This window comes from Psittacula echo, assembly GCF_963264785.1.
Source record: "Psittacula echo genome assembly, chromosome: 24".
Lineage (NCBI taxonomy): Eukaryota > Metazoa > Chordata > Aves > Psittaciformes > Psittacidae > Psittacula > Psittacula echo.
Window position 1 is genome coordinate 3852330 of NC_137759.1, and position 17671 is coordinate 3870000.

At 53.4% G+C, this 17671-nt stretch overlaps 2 protein-coding genes across 3 annotated transcripts; one reads left to right on the forward strand and one right to left on the reverse strand.

The window, feature by feature from the left end:
• Positions 1–64: 64 nt before the first annotated feature.
• Positions 65–9304, forward strand: TIMM44 (translocase of inner mitochondrial membrane 44; the record flags this gene model as incomplete). Of its 2 annotated transcripts, none has more annotated exons than XM_080634147.1 (13): positions 65–94; positions 1005–1112; positions 1604–1774; positions 2207–2287; positions 2439–2588; positions 3248–3387; positions 3788–3873; positions 4884–4976; positions 5431–5555; positions 6147–6197; positions 6613–6702; positions 7171–7281; positions 8044–9304. In XM_080634147.1, 13 exons carry the CDS (start codon positions 65–67, stop codon positions 8161–8163), a joined length of 1356 nt encoding a protein of 451 aa, XP_080490273.1. In that variant the 3' UTR covers positions 8164–9304. The 2 variants fall into 2 exon arrangements, with proteins under 2 accessions (XP_080490273.1, XP_080490274.1); XM_080634148.1 differs by lacking the exon at positions 65–94 and adding an exon at positions 173–526.
• Positions 9305–10675: 1371 nt separating this feature from the next.
• On the reverse strand, positions 10676–17230 carry DUS3L (dihydrouridine synthase 3 like; the record flags this gene model as incomplete). Its single annotated transcript, XM_080634218.1, has 13 exons — positions 10676–10748; positions 12014–12142; positions 12221–12409; positions 12681–12756; positions 13242–13338; positions 13770–13880; positions 13957–14022; positions 14361–14477; positions 14753–14905; positions 15003–15044; positions 15536–16120; positions 16772–17060; positions 17181–17230. The coding sequence occupies 13 exons, from the start codon at positions 17228–17230 to the stop codon at positions 10676–10678; spliced, it is 1977 nt and encodes a 658-aa protein (XP_080490344.1).
• Positions 17231–17671: the final 441 nt, after the last annotated feature.

Sequence of the window (17671 nt, forward strand, 5' to 3'; positions counted from 1 at the left end):
TGGGCAGCGCGACCCATGACGTCACTGCTCGGCGCCGCCCGAAGGTCACACGCTGCGCTGGAAGATGGCGGCCGCGGCGGCCGGTGGCTGTCGGGTGAGAGCGGGGCCGGGACCTCGACCGCCTCCGCCGGGGGCTCGGTCCTGCTCCGCGGATGAGCCGAGGGGCGGCGGGAGGCAGCGCTGGGCCGCAGCACCGAGCTGGGGATGCCCTGAGGCGGAGCGCGGGACTGAGCGCCCTGGGCCGCGCGGGGAGTGCTCGGCGCGGAGGGTGCCGCCGGTGAAGTGCTCCGGTTACCGGCTCCCTTCCAGCCCCTGTCCCTGCCGCACCGGAGCTGCGACTCGGGCCGTGCCCGGGGGTCCGTCAGGCCCGTAGCGAGGGCTGCGGCGCGGGTGGAACCGGGCCGTGGCGCCTCTGTCGCCGTTCAGCGCAGGGCAAGCCCAGGCCGCTGGAGCGCGGCTCTACCGGGCTCTTGCCGAGCTTAAATCTACACAGGAGTTTCTCCCCGGTGTTGAGCTGAATGCAGAGGTTGTGGCTTTAAAAGCCGCTTTGCCGTGTGATGGGCTGTGGAGGTGGTTGGTGTTTTCTGCCCGAAGTTTAATCTTCAATAGGGGAGACTGAGATGAGCTCTTAGGCAGAAGCTCTTCCCTGTGAGGGTGCTGAGGCGCTGGCACAGGATGCCCAGAGAAGCTGTGGCTGCCCCATCCCTGGCAGTGTTCAAGGCCAGGTTGGACACAGGGGCTTGGAGCAAGCTGCTCCAGTGGAAGGGGTCCCTGCCTGTGGCAGGGTTTGGGGCTGGATGAGCTTTAAGGTCCCTCCTAACCCAACCCAGGCTGGGATGCTGTGATTTTACAATCAGTCTCCAGTGTTTCTTAGCAGCACTTGGGATGTTTTCACAGAAGCCCAGTCAATATTGTCTGTTTGCGGTGTTCTTTCTTTTCTTCTTGGGCTTCTTTGGGTTTCTGTCATCTTGTATTGTACACCAAACCTTACCTTTTTGTTGCAGAAATGTCTCATCAATGGCATGTGGCTGATATCCAGAAGATACCCGGTTGCTGCAGTCCCCAGGGGTACAGTGTATGGCATGAGGCCGCCTGGTTTAGAGACCCATCAGGTTGGTTAACAGCTGATTTCGTCTTATTTCGGGTCAGAAGTGCTTTCTCCTTAGAGCACTGATCTGCTCGGTTGGGCTGGATCTCTGAGAAGCACCAGTTGTAGGTTGAAAGTTTCTACTTGTTAAGATGTGTTTGATCAAGGAATATTGTAGTAACTGAGTCCAGGTGACACAGTTCAGGAGTGATGCTCTGGTAACTTTGTCAACCAAGTTATTTAAGCCTGAACTAACCTCTGGAGTTAAGCTTCCTCTGGCGAAGCATCTTTGTTAATGGCTGTGTAGATGTGCTTCCCAGGGCATTAGAACTGTGTTGGACATTGACTCTTTTGAGAGTAAGCTGCTTCTTTTTCATGGTGGCTTTAGATTCCCCGCAACATTTACTCTGTTAGAAGTGACTCAGTGCTTGGCTTAAGTAAATCTACCTGCTGGCTTTGATTCCTGCCTAATTTAATGTCTCGTTGGATCCTACAACATGGAATGCTTTTCTTTAGTCTAGATGCTACTCTTCAGGAGGAAGAAAGGGTTTTATATCAGGGTTTGTGGAGAACATCAAACAGGAATTAGCAAAAAACAAGGAGATGAAAGAAAGCATTAAGAAATTCCGAGATGAAGCTAAAAAGCTGGAAGAATCTGATGCTCTTCGAGAAGCAAGGAGGAAATATGTAAGTCAGGAATTCCTTTGGTGCTTTCATTGCCCAGTCACTGAGCTGTTACCATTGTGAATGTAGATTGAGTCTTTGTGCAGATGAACTGAATTCAGCATGTCTGTTCTCATGGGAAGTTCTGCTTGGCTGGAGATAGTGGGATTAAGTGACAAACCTTTCCAGCAGCCCCTTCACTGGACTCCCCAAATAATAAGTAGATGAAAGAACAAGGCATTAGAATTTAAACCCTTGTTTTGCAGTCTTTGAAGAACTATAAACAGCACAAGTTGCATAAATGAACCTCTGATGGCAGTTCCTCAAGGAGGATGCTCCCTATGGTGGAGCCGTTTTGCTCTCGGTGACAGCATTAAGGGGCTGTGCTGTGTGCTAAACTGGGCTTGAGTGTTTTCTGTTCTCAGTTACCTGCAGCATGGTTTTTTTTCCCCACAGAAAACCATTGAATCTGAAACAGTGAAGACCTCAGAAGTGATTAAAAAGAAACTTGGAGAAATAACTGGGACAGTGAAAGAGGTAAAAGGCAGCTGTGCAAGAAGCCGGTCCCCATGTTCTGCTCCTCTCCTTCTTTCTCCGTCTGTGTAAATGCGCTTTGGTGTGGCTCAGCTGTGTGTGTAGTTATGAGCTGGACATAAAGCTCTTTCTTTCATGTTGTGTTTTCTTGCAGAGTTTGGATGAAGTCAGTAAGAGTGATATTGGCCGGAAAATAAAGGAAGGTGTGGAAGGAGCAGCAAAAACAGCAAAGCAGTCTGCAGAGTCAGTGACAAAAGGAGGGGAGAAACTGGGCAGGACAGCAGCCTTCAAAGCTATTTCTCAGGTACCTGTCAGCTGTAGGGTTTGACTGTCCAAGGCTGCGTGGTGATCTCAGAGCAGCCTTCCAGTATCTGACAGAGGCTACAAGGAAGCTGGAGAGGGGCTCTTCATTAGGGACTGTAGCGATAGGACAAGGGGTGATGGGTTCAAACTGAAACAGGGGAAGTTCAGGTTACAGATAATGGAGAAGCTCTTCCCTGTGAGGGTGCTGAGGCGCTGGCCCAGGGTGCCCAGAGAAGCTGTGGCTGCCCCATCCCTGGCAGTGTTCAAGGCCAGGTTGGACACAGGGGCTTGGAGCAAGCTGCTCCAGTGGAAGGTGTCCCTGCCCGTGGCAGGGGTTGGAGCTGGGTGAGCTGTAAGGTCCCTTCCAACCCAAACCGTTCCATGATTCTACTGTATGGGACTTTTTTCTTCAGGTAGGTACAATACAACCATGCAGTTGGTGTTCTAGACTGTTAGACTGTTGACTTCTTAAGCAGAAGGCCTTGGTACTGGTGTGCATGCCAGTAGACATCAGCAGAGAAGCATTTGGTGACTAAGAGAGAGGAGAATAACCTGTGGCCTCTTTATGTATTTATTTCTTCCTTCAACAGAAGTAATTTTCAGTTTCTGGGGAATGGGAGGAAACAGTAAATCAACCTAATGGGGATGTTTTCCTTTCAGGGAGTAGAAACAGTCAAGAAGGAAATAGATGAAAGTGTTTTAGGACAGACCGGTCCTTACAAACGTCCGGAGCGCCTACGGAAAAGAACAGAGTTCTCAGGAGAGAGTATTAAAGAGGAGCGAATATTTGAGGCTAATGAGTAAGTATGGGATGGCATTTAGGGTGATACAGGATGGCTGTGGGGTGAGGCCTGACCTGGCAGCACAGGTAGGTCTGAGAGCAGATTTCCAGCAGAAGCTGCAATAGCAAAACTGGGCACTTAAAATGCTCAAGTGGGTGCACAAGGTTCCGATGTGAACTCCTGGCTGGCCTGTGTGTCCTCTTTCCTCAGTTCTAACATCTTGCTGTTGAATTACGTTTGGCAGCACTAAGTCTGAGCTCCTTTGCTTCCTCTGTTGCCTTGCCACACTAGGCCATGTTTCTGTGGTGTGTCAGCTTCAGTGATGCTGCATTGATCCTCCTCGGGATGTTCTCCTCCTTATTCTCACTCAGTTGTAAGTTACTTGTTCACAAGCACCCCTGTCTTGTGTCCTTTCTAGGGAGGCCATGGGTGTGGTGCTGCACAAAGACTCAAAATGGTATCAGCAGTGGAAAGATTTCAAGGACAACAACGTGGTCTTCAATAGTAAGTGTTCCAAAGACAATGGAAAAGCACCTTACTTTCCCAGTTGTGGTTCTTGCTGGGTTGGATCTCCTGCCATATGTGCAACTAGGCTCAACATGATGCTCCATCTATGTTCAGCCCCCTCTTCAGTCAGGGGTTGGTTTTGATCAGTCCCTGCTCCCTGCAGGTATCAGATCCTGCTTTCAGCACTGCTTAAAGACCTGAACTCTGTTCTGTTTTCCATTGTTTTCTAGTCAGATTCCCTCTGGCACTGGAAAGAGGCCAGGGCACTCATGCATGCATGTCAGCAGGGAGAGGGCAGGTTGCTTCTTCCTGACCTTGAGCTTGTGATGAGGAAAGATCTTGTATTGAGTGAGCTGGTTTCTGGAACCTGTGGAACTTTGCCTTCCGCCTGGTTTTAAGCCAAACCCTGAACTTAGTGAATGTTCTTCTCTGTGAGGGTGCTGAGGCGCTGGCCCAGGGTGCCCAGAGAAGCTGTGGCTGCCCCATCCCTGGCAGTGTTCAAGGCCAGGTTGGACACAGGGGCTTGGAGCAAGCTGCTCCAGTGGAAGGGGTCCCTGCCTGTGGCAGGGGTTGGAGCTGGGTGAGCTTTAAGGTCCCTTCCAACCCAAATCATGCTGTGATTCTATGATTTGATTCTTAACACACAACCTCAGTTAAACTTTCTGGTGCTGGTTCCACATCTTGCTGCCCCTTGCAGCAGACTGACTCAAGGGTGTAAGGAGGCTGTTACTGGTGTGAGCAAGTCTGGTGTATTTTCTACCTGGAAATCTGAATAGAAGGCCCAGAGTTTCTGGCAGCTGCAGTCAGAGAAAGCATCATTCTCCTCATTACAGTTATTGGTAGTTAAGAACATTGCAGGAAGATGAGGAGAAAAGAAACTTTTGGAGTGGATAGCTGTTGAAATCACTGAAGTGATTTAGAAGAGAAGCAGCGGGTTTGCTCTGCAGTCCACTGCATGTTGTTTCTTAGTGGAAGGACGCTGCTGCTCACAGCTCCTCTCCTTCCAGGGTTCTTTGAGATGAAGATGAAGTATGATGAGAGTGATAACGCATTCATTCGAGCTTCCAGAGCCGTCACAGACAAAGTCACGGACTTAATAGGTAACGTTTCACCCTTGCTGTGGAAGAGCATCACTGGCCTCAGCTCTGCTCTAGTGCCTGCTACTGCTGTTGTCCTCCAGGTGTTTCTAAGGCCAGGTTGGACACAGGGGCTTGGAGCAACCTGTTCTAGTGGAAGGTGTCCCTGCCCATGGCAGGGGTTGGAACTGGATGGACTTTAAGGCCCCTTCCAACACAAACCATGCAGGATTGCCTGATTCTGGAGCTGTACAGCATTTGGCATGGATCATTACCCAGTATCATGCAGTAGCAGGCTGCTGCTGGATCAGACGTGCAGTGCCGTGACAAGTGCTTGTATGGGATAAAGCTGAAGCTTACCTTTAAACTGCAGAGGGTCCCAAGTGCCTCCTCCTTCCCTCTGTTGTCTCCCCAAACGTCTTTCCCTTGTTCCCTGTGGCAGTTGTCGTGCCACCAGTCTCATTGAGTTGTTTTTCAGGTGGATTGTTCTCCAAGACAGAAATGTCGGAGGTTTTGACAGAGATACTCAAAGTGGATCCATCCTTTGACAAAGACCGGTTCTTAAAGCAGTGCGAGTTTGATATAATCCCCAATGTCCTGGAGGTGAGGAGGGGCTGCAGTGTGATGCATGGCAGGGGGTTGGAACTGGATAATCTTAAGGTCCTTTCCGACCCAAACCATTCTATGAATGAACAGCACTGGGCAAATGGTGCTATCAGATACTGATAAGGGAAGGAATTTGGTGTGTAGGTACTAGTGGATGCTAAGTGGTCTGTGACTGCTTGGGAAGAGAGGAGGTCATGAGAAATGGTCCTAATCAAGGAAGTTCTGTGGAACTTCATGTTTTTAAGGACCACTCAGAGGACAGCACTGCCGAAGGATGTGACTTCAGGTGTAATGGATGTAGTTGCTCTCACTGTAACAGTGTCAGGAAAGACAGAGTGAAAGTAGTGGAATTGAAGTACAGCAGTTGAGATTTGTATGAGACTGGAAAAGCTGAGGCTTGAAGAGAGAAAGAAGCTAAGAGAGAGCAAAGTGTGATCTTCTCATCCTAAAACACAGTGCAGGGAATGATTGTATCTCACTTAATACGTGCTAACACACCTATAGAAGTGTTTAGAATGCTTCTAGTCATGAGGTAGCATTATAGGATGAGCTAAAAGGAAAAATATTTTATTCCATTTCCTCTTTCAGTCTATGATGTCTGGAGAGCTTGATATCCTCAAAGATTGGTGCTATGAAGCGGTGAGTAGAGCTACTCAGACTCTCGGGAGCGGTGATGATTCTCCCTTGTAAGTAGGTGTATTGTGCCACCTTTGCTTGCAAGCTGTTGGATCTGGGATGTTGCTTACCTGCTTTGCCCAGCTGCTTCCCCAGGGAACATACTAGAAAACACTAATGCAGGCAAGTATATGGGCAGGAGTTCTGGAATAGTCTGGCTGTGAGCTGAAGGATGGGGTTTTTAGTGAGCCTTTGGTTCTGTGAAGCCCAGGGCATCTGCTGTAGCTGTTTGGTGCTTGGCAAAACCTCTGTGTTCAGCATATCTGCAAAAACCTGACTTTTATTGTCATTGGTGGTGGTTCTCTCTAAGCAGAAAATCCCTCTTTCTTTGTGACAGAACAAGTTCAAACGTGTAACACAAGTTTGTTGCTTCATTTAGACTTACAGTCAGCTGGCTCATCCCATCCAGCAAGCCAAAGCCATGGGGCTCCAGTTCCACTCCAGGATTCTGGACATTGACAACATTGATGTGAGTGCCCTTTCCTGTATTTCACTTTGCAGGGGGGATGAATTAGAAACTCATGACCTGAGGAGGGGTTTTCTTCTTTTCTCTGACTTAAGTTGGAGGTAGTTACTGGCTGGGTTACCCAAAAGGTAACTCCAGAGTTCCTGAAGAGCAACATCCTTTGGAGCATTCTGCATCCCCACAAAGAGAGGCAGGAAGAGGATTATATATTATAAGAGCACAGCTTTGGGAAACAAACCTCAGCTCTCCATTCCTCTCTGCGCTGCAGTTAAGAAGTTCTTTAAATACAGAATGGAGTGACATTAGAATTGAGGAGAAGGTATAACCTGATTGGAATACCCAGGTGCAGCTCTGGAGAGGGTGGGATTGTCAGTGTTAGCTGTGTCAGGCCAGAGCAGCAGTGTTAAATACTTGATGTTCGTACCCTAATCTGCAGGAATTGTTTCCTGATGGAATTTTCTTCCATTGCAGCTGGCCATGGGGAAGATGATGGAGCAGGGACCAGTTTTAATCATCACTTTCCAGGCTCAGGTCGTGCTGGTAATTAAGAACCAGAAAGGGGAAGTGGTGGAAGGTGACCCGGTAAGGAATGCACTCTGCTGGAGGTGCTTTCTCTCTTAGTCCCCTGTCAGTCATCCTGGGTGTTAGGATTCATCTTGGTGCATCTGGAGCAGGGGGTGTCACACATACTGCATTGACTGGTAGGAACAATAGTGCACCTTGTGGGTTAGGTCCTTGGTGCAGCTCAGTGTGGGCTGTTTCTCCCCATCAGACTCTCAGAGTGTTAAACCCCATTAACAGCATTAAGTAACTCCCTGCCTGCAGTTATCACCATGAGTTGTGCTCCTCTGGGACAGAACTGAACTGTCCTGCTGTACACTGAAACTCCATCCCAGAGCTTCCACCTGATCCTGGTCTGTTCTTCCTTTCACAAAGGGCACTATAAGAGGAGAGCACAAAGATGCTTGGCAGACAGGGTGGGAGCTGGAGTCAGCTCATTTGCAGGGAATGGAGAAAATGACTGACTTAATACATGCATTTAATAAAGACTTGGCTTTTTGCAACCGCTGTCTCTAGTCCAGGCTCTAAGGGGTTGGAACTGGATGATCTTAAGGTCCTTTCCAACCCGAACCATTCTATGATTCTAAGTTGGAAACCTTCATTCTGTGTTTGGAAATCAAAGGTTTATCTGTAACCTGTTTCCAGTCGCTTACTCAGCACCTTCAGGCTTAGAACCAGAGAGCAAACTCAGTAGAACAGTCCCTGGAGGAGGTTGGAGCCTGTCCCCATGGGGTGAGGTCTCTGAGCATCCCGCAGGCTCTAACAGCAGGATTTCCCTTCCAGGACAAGGTGCTGCGGATGCTGTACGTGTGGGCACTCTGCAGAGACCAGGATGAGCTCAACCCCTACGCTGCATGGAGGCTACTGGACGTTTCCTCATCGAGCACTGAGCAGGTTCTCTGAGGACAGTTGCACTCAGGGGCTTCCTGTACCTCTCTGGAAGTGGCTCCATCTCTGCACTCGCACCCAGCTGCTGTGGGATGGACTGTGGATGAGGGAAAGAGGCTGGACTGGTTCCTTTGGCAAGAGGGGGCTGTTCCGTGTGCCCTCATTGTGCCAATCCCAGTCATGAACTGGACGAGTACCTGCCTTCTGCTTTGCTGTGGCACTGTAAGGGTGTAGGGAGGTTGCCAGTGAGTGAAAGGTCTTGAGACACGAGCAGCTGCTGTTGGCTCCTTTTTTGATCGTGGCTGAAGGAGGCTGCTTGGCTCCTGTGTGTTTCCCAGTGCTTCCAGTGATGCACAGAGGTGGCTATTGGAGAGTGAGACATGCCAGGTCTAATTCCCATCTGCTGTCATCCTCTGGTGGCCTCAAAGCATCCCCCAGAATATCTCAGAGGTGCTTTTAAGGCACATTGGTCTTGGCTAACTCTTGTGGAGTCGCACCAAGAAGCCTTCTCTTGCTGCAGTGTCTTGCACTTTACCAAACCAAATACAATCCAGTTTGCATGTAATGCTCTTGGTGTGGAGGGGTTGGCATCATCAGGCAGGTTCTTGAGGCTGGTTGCAGTGATAACCATCCATACAGCCACAGCTTTGCACTGGGAACGTTGGTTTGGGTGTTGTGTTCATTGTGTCCACTGGTACCACTAAGGAGTGCACAACTGCCTTTCTCTGCTGGGTTAATGTGATGGTGTTGGGGGGTACAGGCTGTAACTGGGAGGGGGCAGCAGGCAGGGTGCTAGGATGGTGCTCAGGGGTGGGGATGGACAGAGCAGCAACACAGGAGTCAATAAATGCAGTAACAGGTAGAACATCACCTCTGGAGCTCAGGTATTTATTCCATGGGATGAGAACAGAGGGTGTGACCCACACACCTCCTGTGTGAAGTGGCTCCTGAGCGTGGCTGTTGTCACCAGGGGGACTTGTGCTCCATAGGAACAGCACCCCCTTGGTGGCAATGGGAAGGTGGTGGGGGATGAGCTGCTGGTACCCTCACAGAGACTCTGGGTTTGGGAGCTGTGATGTGGGTCAGTTCCTCAACTGCCTCTTCATGGGAAGTGTGGTTGTGGGGGGAGAGTATTGTTGGGGGAATAGGAAGTCAAAGGAGTGACCTGCTGCTATGTTCTGCCCCTGCACGGAACACGGTAATGCGGGACAGCACTTCCTTGCCATTAAAGAGAATCATTCCCAGTTCTTCCTTCTCTTCCGAGTGTTCAGATCAGTTCCTTTGAAGTGGAACTTCATTTTGCTTCTAGCTCTTGGGATAATGAATTCTCTTGGGGGCTTCTGTTTTATTTATGGTAAATTACAAGCAGCAAACTCCTGGCAGGTCCGGACAGTTTGGAGAGAGGAGCAGGAGGAGGATTTTCCACTGGTCTGGAATACTGCTCAGTGAGCTGTAAATCGGGCTCTAATGGTCCAGTAGCACCGGGTAGGCCTGGGCTTGCTGGCCTGCTCAAAGGCATTGCTGTGTGTGCGGAGGGGTCTTGGCTGGTGCCGTGGAAGCTTCCAGAGCTGCTCCTATGGCTGTGGGTCTGCCCTGGCTCCCCCAGGGAAGGGGACAGGGGATCCCCCCCCATTTCCTTCCCCACTGGTGGTGCTTCAGTGCCCTTCAGCAGCTCAGATGTGGGGCTCAGAGGGGCTTTGGCACCTCCAGTACCATTTCCTGGTGTCCCCTGGGCTCCCTCCCTCCCCACACAGGCATGGTCTCATTAAATCTCCAACACCTCCCATTCCCTAAGCTCTGCTTCCCCACACCTCTACAGTGTTAAGGGGGCCTGGGGTGCCCTCAGGGGCTGTGAGTGCCTTATTGGAGTCATTTTAAGGGGGAAAATGAACAGTTTGGTTCAGCAGAGCCATGTGGGGACCCAGCTCCATCTGTACCTCTTTGTGCCACGTGGTCAATGCAGTTGTGCCCATTGCCCCTGCTGCGTTGTCCGGGGCACACAGAAGGTGCTGCAGTGTCACAAACCCCCCCCTCGAGCAGTGCTGTCAGGTCCTTCAGGCTCCTGATAGGAAACAAGCAGCTGTAGGTCCCCCTTGGAAGGGGCTGGATCCTGCTCAACATCCCATCATGGGATGCTGGGGCCGTTCGCGCTTTACAGGCCCCCAGGGATTGGGTTAGAACATCCCCTCCTTGTACTGGGAGGACTTGGCACTACCAAAGCCATCGTGGTAGGAAGAGGCCTCTCGGTGCTGCTCCGAGCACTGTGTGGTGTGGGGGAATCGGGACAACTCCTGCTGGGAACCGGGGGCCAAAGATCCCTCCTGGCCTCTATCCTGGTGACTTAACAGCTTGTTCTGTGTCAGCGAGGCTGCAGCACAACTTGGGGCAGGGACTGGGGGTGAAAGCAGCCACACTGCTACAAACGTGAAAGCTTTATTGCCTTTCAGAGCGCAGCCCAGGGAGCCTGGACCGCACCATCCCGACGCCTCCTCTTGACTCCCGGCCATGGGAAAGGGTTTCCTCAGCCCTATCTGTAGGAATTGGCCTTGTGCTTAGGCAGGAAGGTGAAGCTGGGGGGGACGGGGCCCAGCAGCAGCTCACTGGAAGACAGAGTGAAACAGAAAGCAGGTGAGGTTGGGGTTCAGCACGAGAGGCACTGGTACCCTGGGGGCTCTGCAGCCATGGTGAGCGCAGGCACAGGGGTCAACTAAACCTGGAAATCACCCCCAGCCTCTTAGAAGCTCCTCCCGGGCCCTCACGGTGCTTGTGCAGAGCCAAACCCCTCTTAGTGCCAAAAAGCATTGGAGGGCAGATCCTACGATGATGGAAAGCAGTTCTCCCACGCTCAGATTTAGCCTAGCTTACGACTAACAACTGTTTCACACGTTGCCTTTTCAGTGCAGAGTCATCTGCTTTATAGTCCAGGAGGTTTAACTTATTTCCTGGATGCCTTAGCATCACTAAAGCTTTCCATAAGCCATGTCAGAGTATCCCAGCAGGGCAGAGCATTGCACAGCAAGAGCCTCCATCTCCAGCGCGAAAGCAAGAGCGCCCTGCTTCTGGTTAGTGTCTCCTTAAAATAAGCTTAAATGAATAAACCTCAACTGCTTTAAAATGTTGAGGAGTTCTGGCTATAAATGGCACTGCAAAGACCAGAGGGGACATTGAGCAGCCTCGTGTGGGCAGGTTCTGCTTGGAAAATGGCATTTAAAAGTGCTGATCAAAACTCACTGTGCTCGTAACGTGGCTTTAGGCAGCTGGTCCCAGCGCTAAGAGAATGGATGAGGATGAGCAAAGCCACCGAAGGCTGTAGCCAAGCTCTGGTTTTGCTCATCTCTGTTTCCATGAGCTGGGGAATAGCAGCTGCCTGCTCCAGGTCTCATTTTTGAGCTTGCAAAGAGAGCTCAAGCCAGTGCCTGAGGACTTGGAGACGGGGGGAAAACCGGTTTCCTGCACCCTGCTGCATGGACTCAGATCTCAGCTCATGGAAAAGGGGGAACGTGCTCAGCTCTCCCAGCCTGGGGATGGGAACAGGATGCAGGCCTGGCAGGGTGGGACTGCCCAGGCAGAGCACGCAGCGATCTGATGCTGAAAGCCTGAGACACCCCATGGTTGTGCCTCCTCCCTTGGCTCCTGTGTGTGTCCTGGCATGAGAGGTCAGCAAGAGGCACTGCAGGACCTGCTGAAGCTGATGCAGGGACTGGGAGAGCTCTTGATGACAGCTCCAGACTCAGTCCAACCCTTGCAGTAAAGCCCTGGTTGACCCTTGCTGCTTCCTAACCACCCCTCTGGAGATGCACGCAATCACTGCAGGGCTCTGGGATGTCCCTGGTAGGAACGGAAATGAACTTCAGTGCTTTCGGACCTTATTCTGATCCAATCATCCACGTTCTGGCTCGCCATCAGTGTCTCCAGGTAGTCTCTCCCCAGGTAGTAGGGCGGCCGCTCATTAATCTTCTGAGGTAGGAATTCCAATAAGCCAACGGGAATGTACCTGCAATGGGAGGCAATGCAGTGGCAGCGTTGCCGTGCGCAGGTGGCACCGGCTTCCCTCTCAGCTGGGAGCCATCACCTGCACAGGAACGAGAGCCATTCCAGCAGGAACTTCCTGGTCTTCTCCACTCCCTGAGTATCGGAGCCCCAGTGCTCGAGGCCGTAGTTGGTGAAGTCTCTGAGGAGCTCAAATCTCTCGCCGGAGGAGATATCCCAGTGCCTCTGTTCTTTGATTTCAGTGAAAAGCCACGGCTTGATGAGCGCCCCTCTGCAGCCAAAACCCAAGGGGCACCGTTATTGCCATGACTGAGGCTTCTGAAGATGCCAACTCATTGAGGAGACTTCCCAGCACTTCTCTGCCAGCCCAGTTCCCAAACAGGAAGCTGCTGGATGCTCCCACAGATGGAAACTGGCTTTACCCATTTCCACCAAGGAGTTTCACCAAGAGGGAAATTCTCACGGGTTGGGTTTAAAAGTATCTTTTTTCAATCCCTTCTGGACTCTTGCAGCAACAGCAAAGGGGAAACCCAGGCACTTGCCTTGCAATCATGATTCCTGAGACTCCCATCTGCATGGCTCGATTCGCGTCTTCATAAGACAGGATATCACCATTCCCTGTCCAGAAGGAAGGGAGAAGCCAGAGGTCAAAGTGATGTCCAGGCATGGGATAAAGCTCAGAATGGACACAGGGATCAAGTGCCAGATTGCCAAAAGAGGCTCTGGGGCTTCTGTTTCTGAACCAGAAACGCCTCAGGGATGTATCCGATTCCTCTTCCTTGTAAGGGGAACATTAGAGCCTTCTCCCCTCTTCCTCTCCCAACTCCTGCCCTGAAGGTTTAGCTGGGACTGTCTGTGCCACGGTACCCACGGGAGAAAGCATCTGCTAAAACCCCAGTGGCTGGTGCCTGTTCCTTGTCCTCCTCCATCTCCTCCTCTGCTCAGTGCTCATCACGCACAGCCCCAGGCCCATGGGCACATGGGCACAAGACTCCATTGTCATCACCACCATCAGGGATACCCCAACCTCTCCCCCAGGCCAAATGTCCTTGGGGTGGGGGTGCCTGGTGCAGTCCACAAGACAACACAACAGCATCACCTACCAAACAGAGGCATGGGGCTGGCTACGTGAGCACACTCTGCTATATAGTCCCAGTCAGCGCTCCTCGTGTAGCGCTGCTCCCTGGAGCGGCCGTGGAGCTGGGGAGGGAAGTCACAGAGAGAGCTCAGGGAATGCCAGGAGGAACAGGGGTAAGGGATCCCTCTGGAGCTGCAGCCCAGGAGTGAAAGGGAACGTTCACTGTGGGCAGGAACTGCCCATCCCCATGCACCCGAGCTGGCCCCATCGCTTCCCAACCCTGCCGTAATGAGGCTTATTTGGGTGAAACCTCTGTTCCCAGAGCACTGCAAGGAACAAGCTCCCCCCTGTAATGGATACAAGGCTCAGGAGCACCCAGGAAGATGCTCTCTGCACCTCCATTTTCATCTGTTATTAGCAGGAAATGCTAACAGACAGGAGGCAGCTGGTCAAAGGGGTTTGAAAGCTGTGCGGAAGGGGAAGGTCACCCCCCCATTGTGCTCTGGGACATGGAAGCAGAGCTCCCCAAGCACCACAGCAGGGATCCCTGTACCGTGACCAGTGCTGCTCCCCACTCCCGGAGCCTGGGGATGAGTTTATGAGCCACGTTCATCTTCTCTTGCACCCCCGTCCGGATCTTCACGGTCAGCGGCACATCCAGCACCTGCAGCACAGGAGAATGAGGCCGGGCTGGGGCAGGAGTTGGCTCCATCAGCTCCTCTCCTGCTGCCCCCACTCACCGAGTTCATCCCCCGGATGATCTGTTCGAACTTGTTGGACCGAGTCATCAGGGCACAGCCTCCTCCCTGCGGGACACAACGTGGCACGGGCAGGCCTTGCTGCCTCCTTCCATAGGGAAGAGCCTCCTGGAGTTGCTCCATAGCAGCCCTCAGGGATGCAAGGAAGACTTGGAGCATCTCAAGACTTGGAGACGGGACTCTTCAACTAAAAACCCACAGCCCTTTTCCCTCCCAGCTTGGACCAGAGACAGGCAACCATCTCTGAACAGCTTGTTCGCCTTCCTGCTGAAGCCTAGTGCCCATAAATGAACCGGGAGCTCTGGATCAGATCAGGTAGCGAGGAATGAGGCAAAAGACAAGCATCTAATGAAGGAAGCAAACCACGCTGCAGAACATCTTCTTACCTTCTTGTAGACCAGGTCAATGGGACAGCCGACGTTGACGTCTACAAAGTCCACTTCAATTGTCTGGTTCAGGAGCTCTGCGCATTTGGTCATCGTGTCTGGAAACGCTCCCTCCAGCTACCAAAGAGGGACAGGGGCAGGAGTTCAGCAGCAGCACCTCAGAGGTGAGGTATCATCTGAAGGAGTGAGGGTGCTGAGGCCCTGGTACAGGGTGCCCCATCCCTGGCAGTGCTCAAGGCCAGGTTGGACACAGGGGCTTGGAGCAAGCTGCTCCAGTGGAAGGGGTCCCTGCCTGTGGCAGGAGTTGCAGCTGGAGGAGCTTTAAGGTCCCTTCCAGCCCACCCCATCCCATGCTCTATCACACGTTTGGTTGTCAGAATGACAGCACTCACCTGCACCCCAAAAATGTCTTCGGTGTGATGGCGTTTGAGGAGAGCCCACTCGGAGGCCTGGCCCTGCAGCAGGTTGGTGCACACAGCCATCTCTCCACAGGTGACATCTGCCCCCAGGCGCTTGCAGATCCTTCGGAAAGGGAGGTTTCCACACTGCAGGAGACACAGAGAGATGCTCTGTCAGGAGCTCGGCTCTGTTCCAAACGTGGCGACACCAACTTGGGAAGAAAGGACAGAATTATCCACCTACCGTGGTCAGTGGAGCCAAGTAGAGCTTGCCTTGGATTTCCAGCTGGAACACAAGGATGGAGGAGCACGTTAGCAGAGCTGAACCAGCAGTGGTTAAACAGGAAGATCTTTGTTAGCAGTGTTATCGCTTGCCTTGGGTGAAACTCAGTGGGTAACCCAGGAAAACAGCGTTTTGTTGGAGAACCTCAACTATTCCCTGAGCATCTACCATTTAGACAGAAGAACCAGAAACCTGAACCACTCAATCCTGCTCAGCTTGGAGGAAACTCAGAGCAGTTAGAGACAGAGAAGGATGCAAGACTGAGTAAATGCAAGACTGGGTAATGGATGCAAGGATGGAGGTGATGAGGAGGAGAGGCAGGAGGCAATGCTCTGTGCAGTACCCCCCCAAGGACAGCACCAAATCCCTGCATCCTTCCCGTCATGACAGTGACGTGGTTCCCAAGCAGCTCTGTCCTTTGCCTGCCTCTCACCCAGGCTAAGGGGTCTCTTATCAGGTACCCAAGCGAGAGCAGCCCTCAACCAAATTCTCACCTTCTTCTTCTCACATGGCCGCAGTTTTATCACGTCTTCATCGGTCACTGGGCCCACTGTTTGGATGGAGGAAGCCTCCTCATCATCTGTGGGGCTGGGACTCTGCAAACCATCTGCTTTGGGATCTTCTCCCTGCTCTGGCAGCACAGGACAGGCGGGATCCTCCCCATGGCCCTCCTGGGGTGCTGTGCAGTCGGACACCTCCTGCTCCTCTGCAGAGCACCCGGTGGCTTTGCCTCCCTTCCTGCCATCACCACGGGGCTTGGCCAGAGCACGGAGGAACTCCTCAGCCCTCTTGAAGCTGAACTTCCTCTTGCGCAGCTGGTGCTGGAGCTCCTTGGAGAGGTTGTTCCTCACCAGCGCCTTCCCTTCCCACTGCTTGGCCAGCTCCGTGTTGATGATGTTCTGGAAGCCATCCCCGAGGTGGGCCTGGGCGAAGCGGCAAGTGACCCCGTACGTGCACTTGCCGAAGGTTTCGAAGAGGACACAGCGGTGGCCCAGGTCCGGCGGCTTCAGGGCCATGTACTCACCGACGTCGTGAAGGAACCGGCACCGCGGCCCGAAGAAGCACTTGTCTGCACAGCCCTTGCAACAGGAACGAGGGGTGAAAACCTCTGCACAAGCACCTTCAAACCCAGCTGAGCTGCGTCTGCTCCGGCCCAGAGCTGCTCTGAGCACGCAGGGATGTTGGGTACCCCATGAGATGCTGCAGGAGGGCACTGATGCACCCACGTGGGGATGTTTTAGAGGGACAACTTGACTTGTCCTGCTCAGCAAATCCTGCTTCGTCCTTCCCAGTCAGCACAGCCCCTGCTACGCAATCCCTGCCCCAGGGCAGCTTCAATGTGCTTAAAAAGAAATGGAGCCCTTGGGCAGGAAAGGATCGTAGAATCATGGAATTGGTTTTGTTGGAAGGGATCTTAAAGCTCCTCCAGCTCCAACCCCTGCCACGGGCAGGGACCCCTTCCACTGGAGCAGCTTGCTCCAAGCCCCTGTGTCCAACCTGGCCTTGAACACTGCCAGGGATGGGGCAGCCACAGCTTCTCTGGGCACCCTGGGCCAGCGCCTCAGCACCCTCACAGGGAAGAGCTTCTGCCTTATCTCCAACCTGAACTTCCCCTGTTTCAGTCTGAACCCATCAGCCCTTGTCCTGTCGCTCCAGCCCCTGATGAAGAGCCCCTCTCCTGCATCCCAAACCGGATCCCACATTCCCTGCGTGGCTCCCCCGTGCTCCACCTGCGTTACGGACGGGCAGAGCCGGTTCTGCTCGTAGTGGTTGGGTTTCATGCAGGGTCTGCTCTTGTTCTGCCCCCGCGCCCGCTTCCGCTCCACGGGCTCCTTCTCCTCGGCTCCAGCATCCTCCCGGCTTTCCTTATCCCGACCGGTGCCCTCTGCCTTCACCCGCTTGGCGGGGGGCTCGCCCTGGCCGATGCCGACCTCCTCCTCCTCCCGCTCTTCCTCCTTCTCCTCCTCCTCGCCCCGGTCCCGCAGGTACCCGTGGAACTGCTCCTTGGAGGTGAGGAACCTGCCGAGACCCAGCACCGTGAGGCCCCGGCGGGGGGAACGGGGCTTCGGAGGGGTTCGGAGGGGCCGGGCACGTACCGGAGGGGTTATGGGGGGGACCCGGCCTTGGGCCCGCACTCACCGGGCTCGAACCGGCGCCACCCCCAGGGCCGCCGCCACCACCGCCGCCATGCTGCCGCGCGCAGAGATGCCGCGTGGGGCGCGCCGGGACCACGTGACGGGGGCGGGGCCTGGCCGAGGGGTATAAAAGGGGCGGCTGAGGCGGTGCGGCCTCAGAGCGGCTCCGTGTCCGCGCGGCGGAGGGCGAGGGGGGTTATCGGTGCTGAGCGGGAGGGAGGCATCGGGAAGGGGTTTAACCGGTAAATACAAGGTCCGGTTGCTTTGGGTGCTCAGCCGGAGCTGTGGGGATGCGCATTTCCAAGCTCAACCTGGCAAAAGCATGGGAGGGCTCCCTGCTGCATGCCCTGGCACTTTCCCCTGCCGCGGAGGGATGGAGGAGGCTGCTCCGTCCCTGCCGCTCTGGGTTGTGTTCTGATGAGGGCTGTAGCCAACACAAACCTGAGGTGCTGCGCGCGTGTCCAAACGGAGAAGCATCGCTCCTGTCCCCTCTAA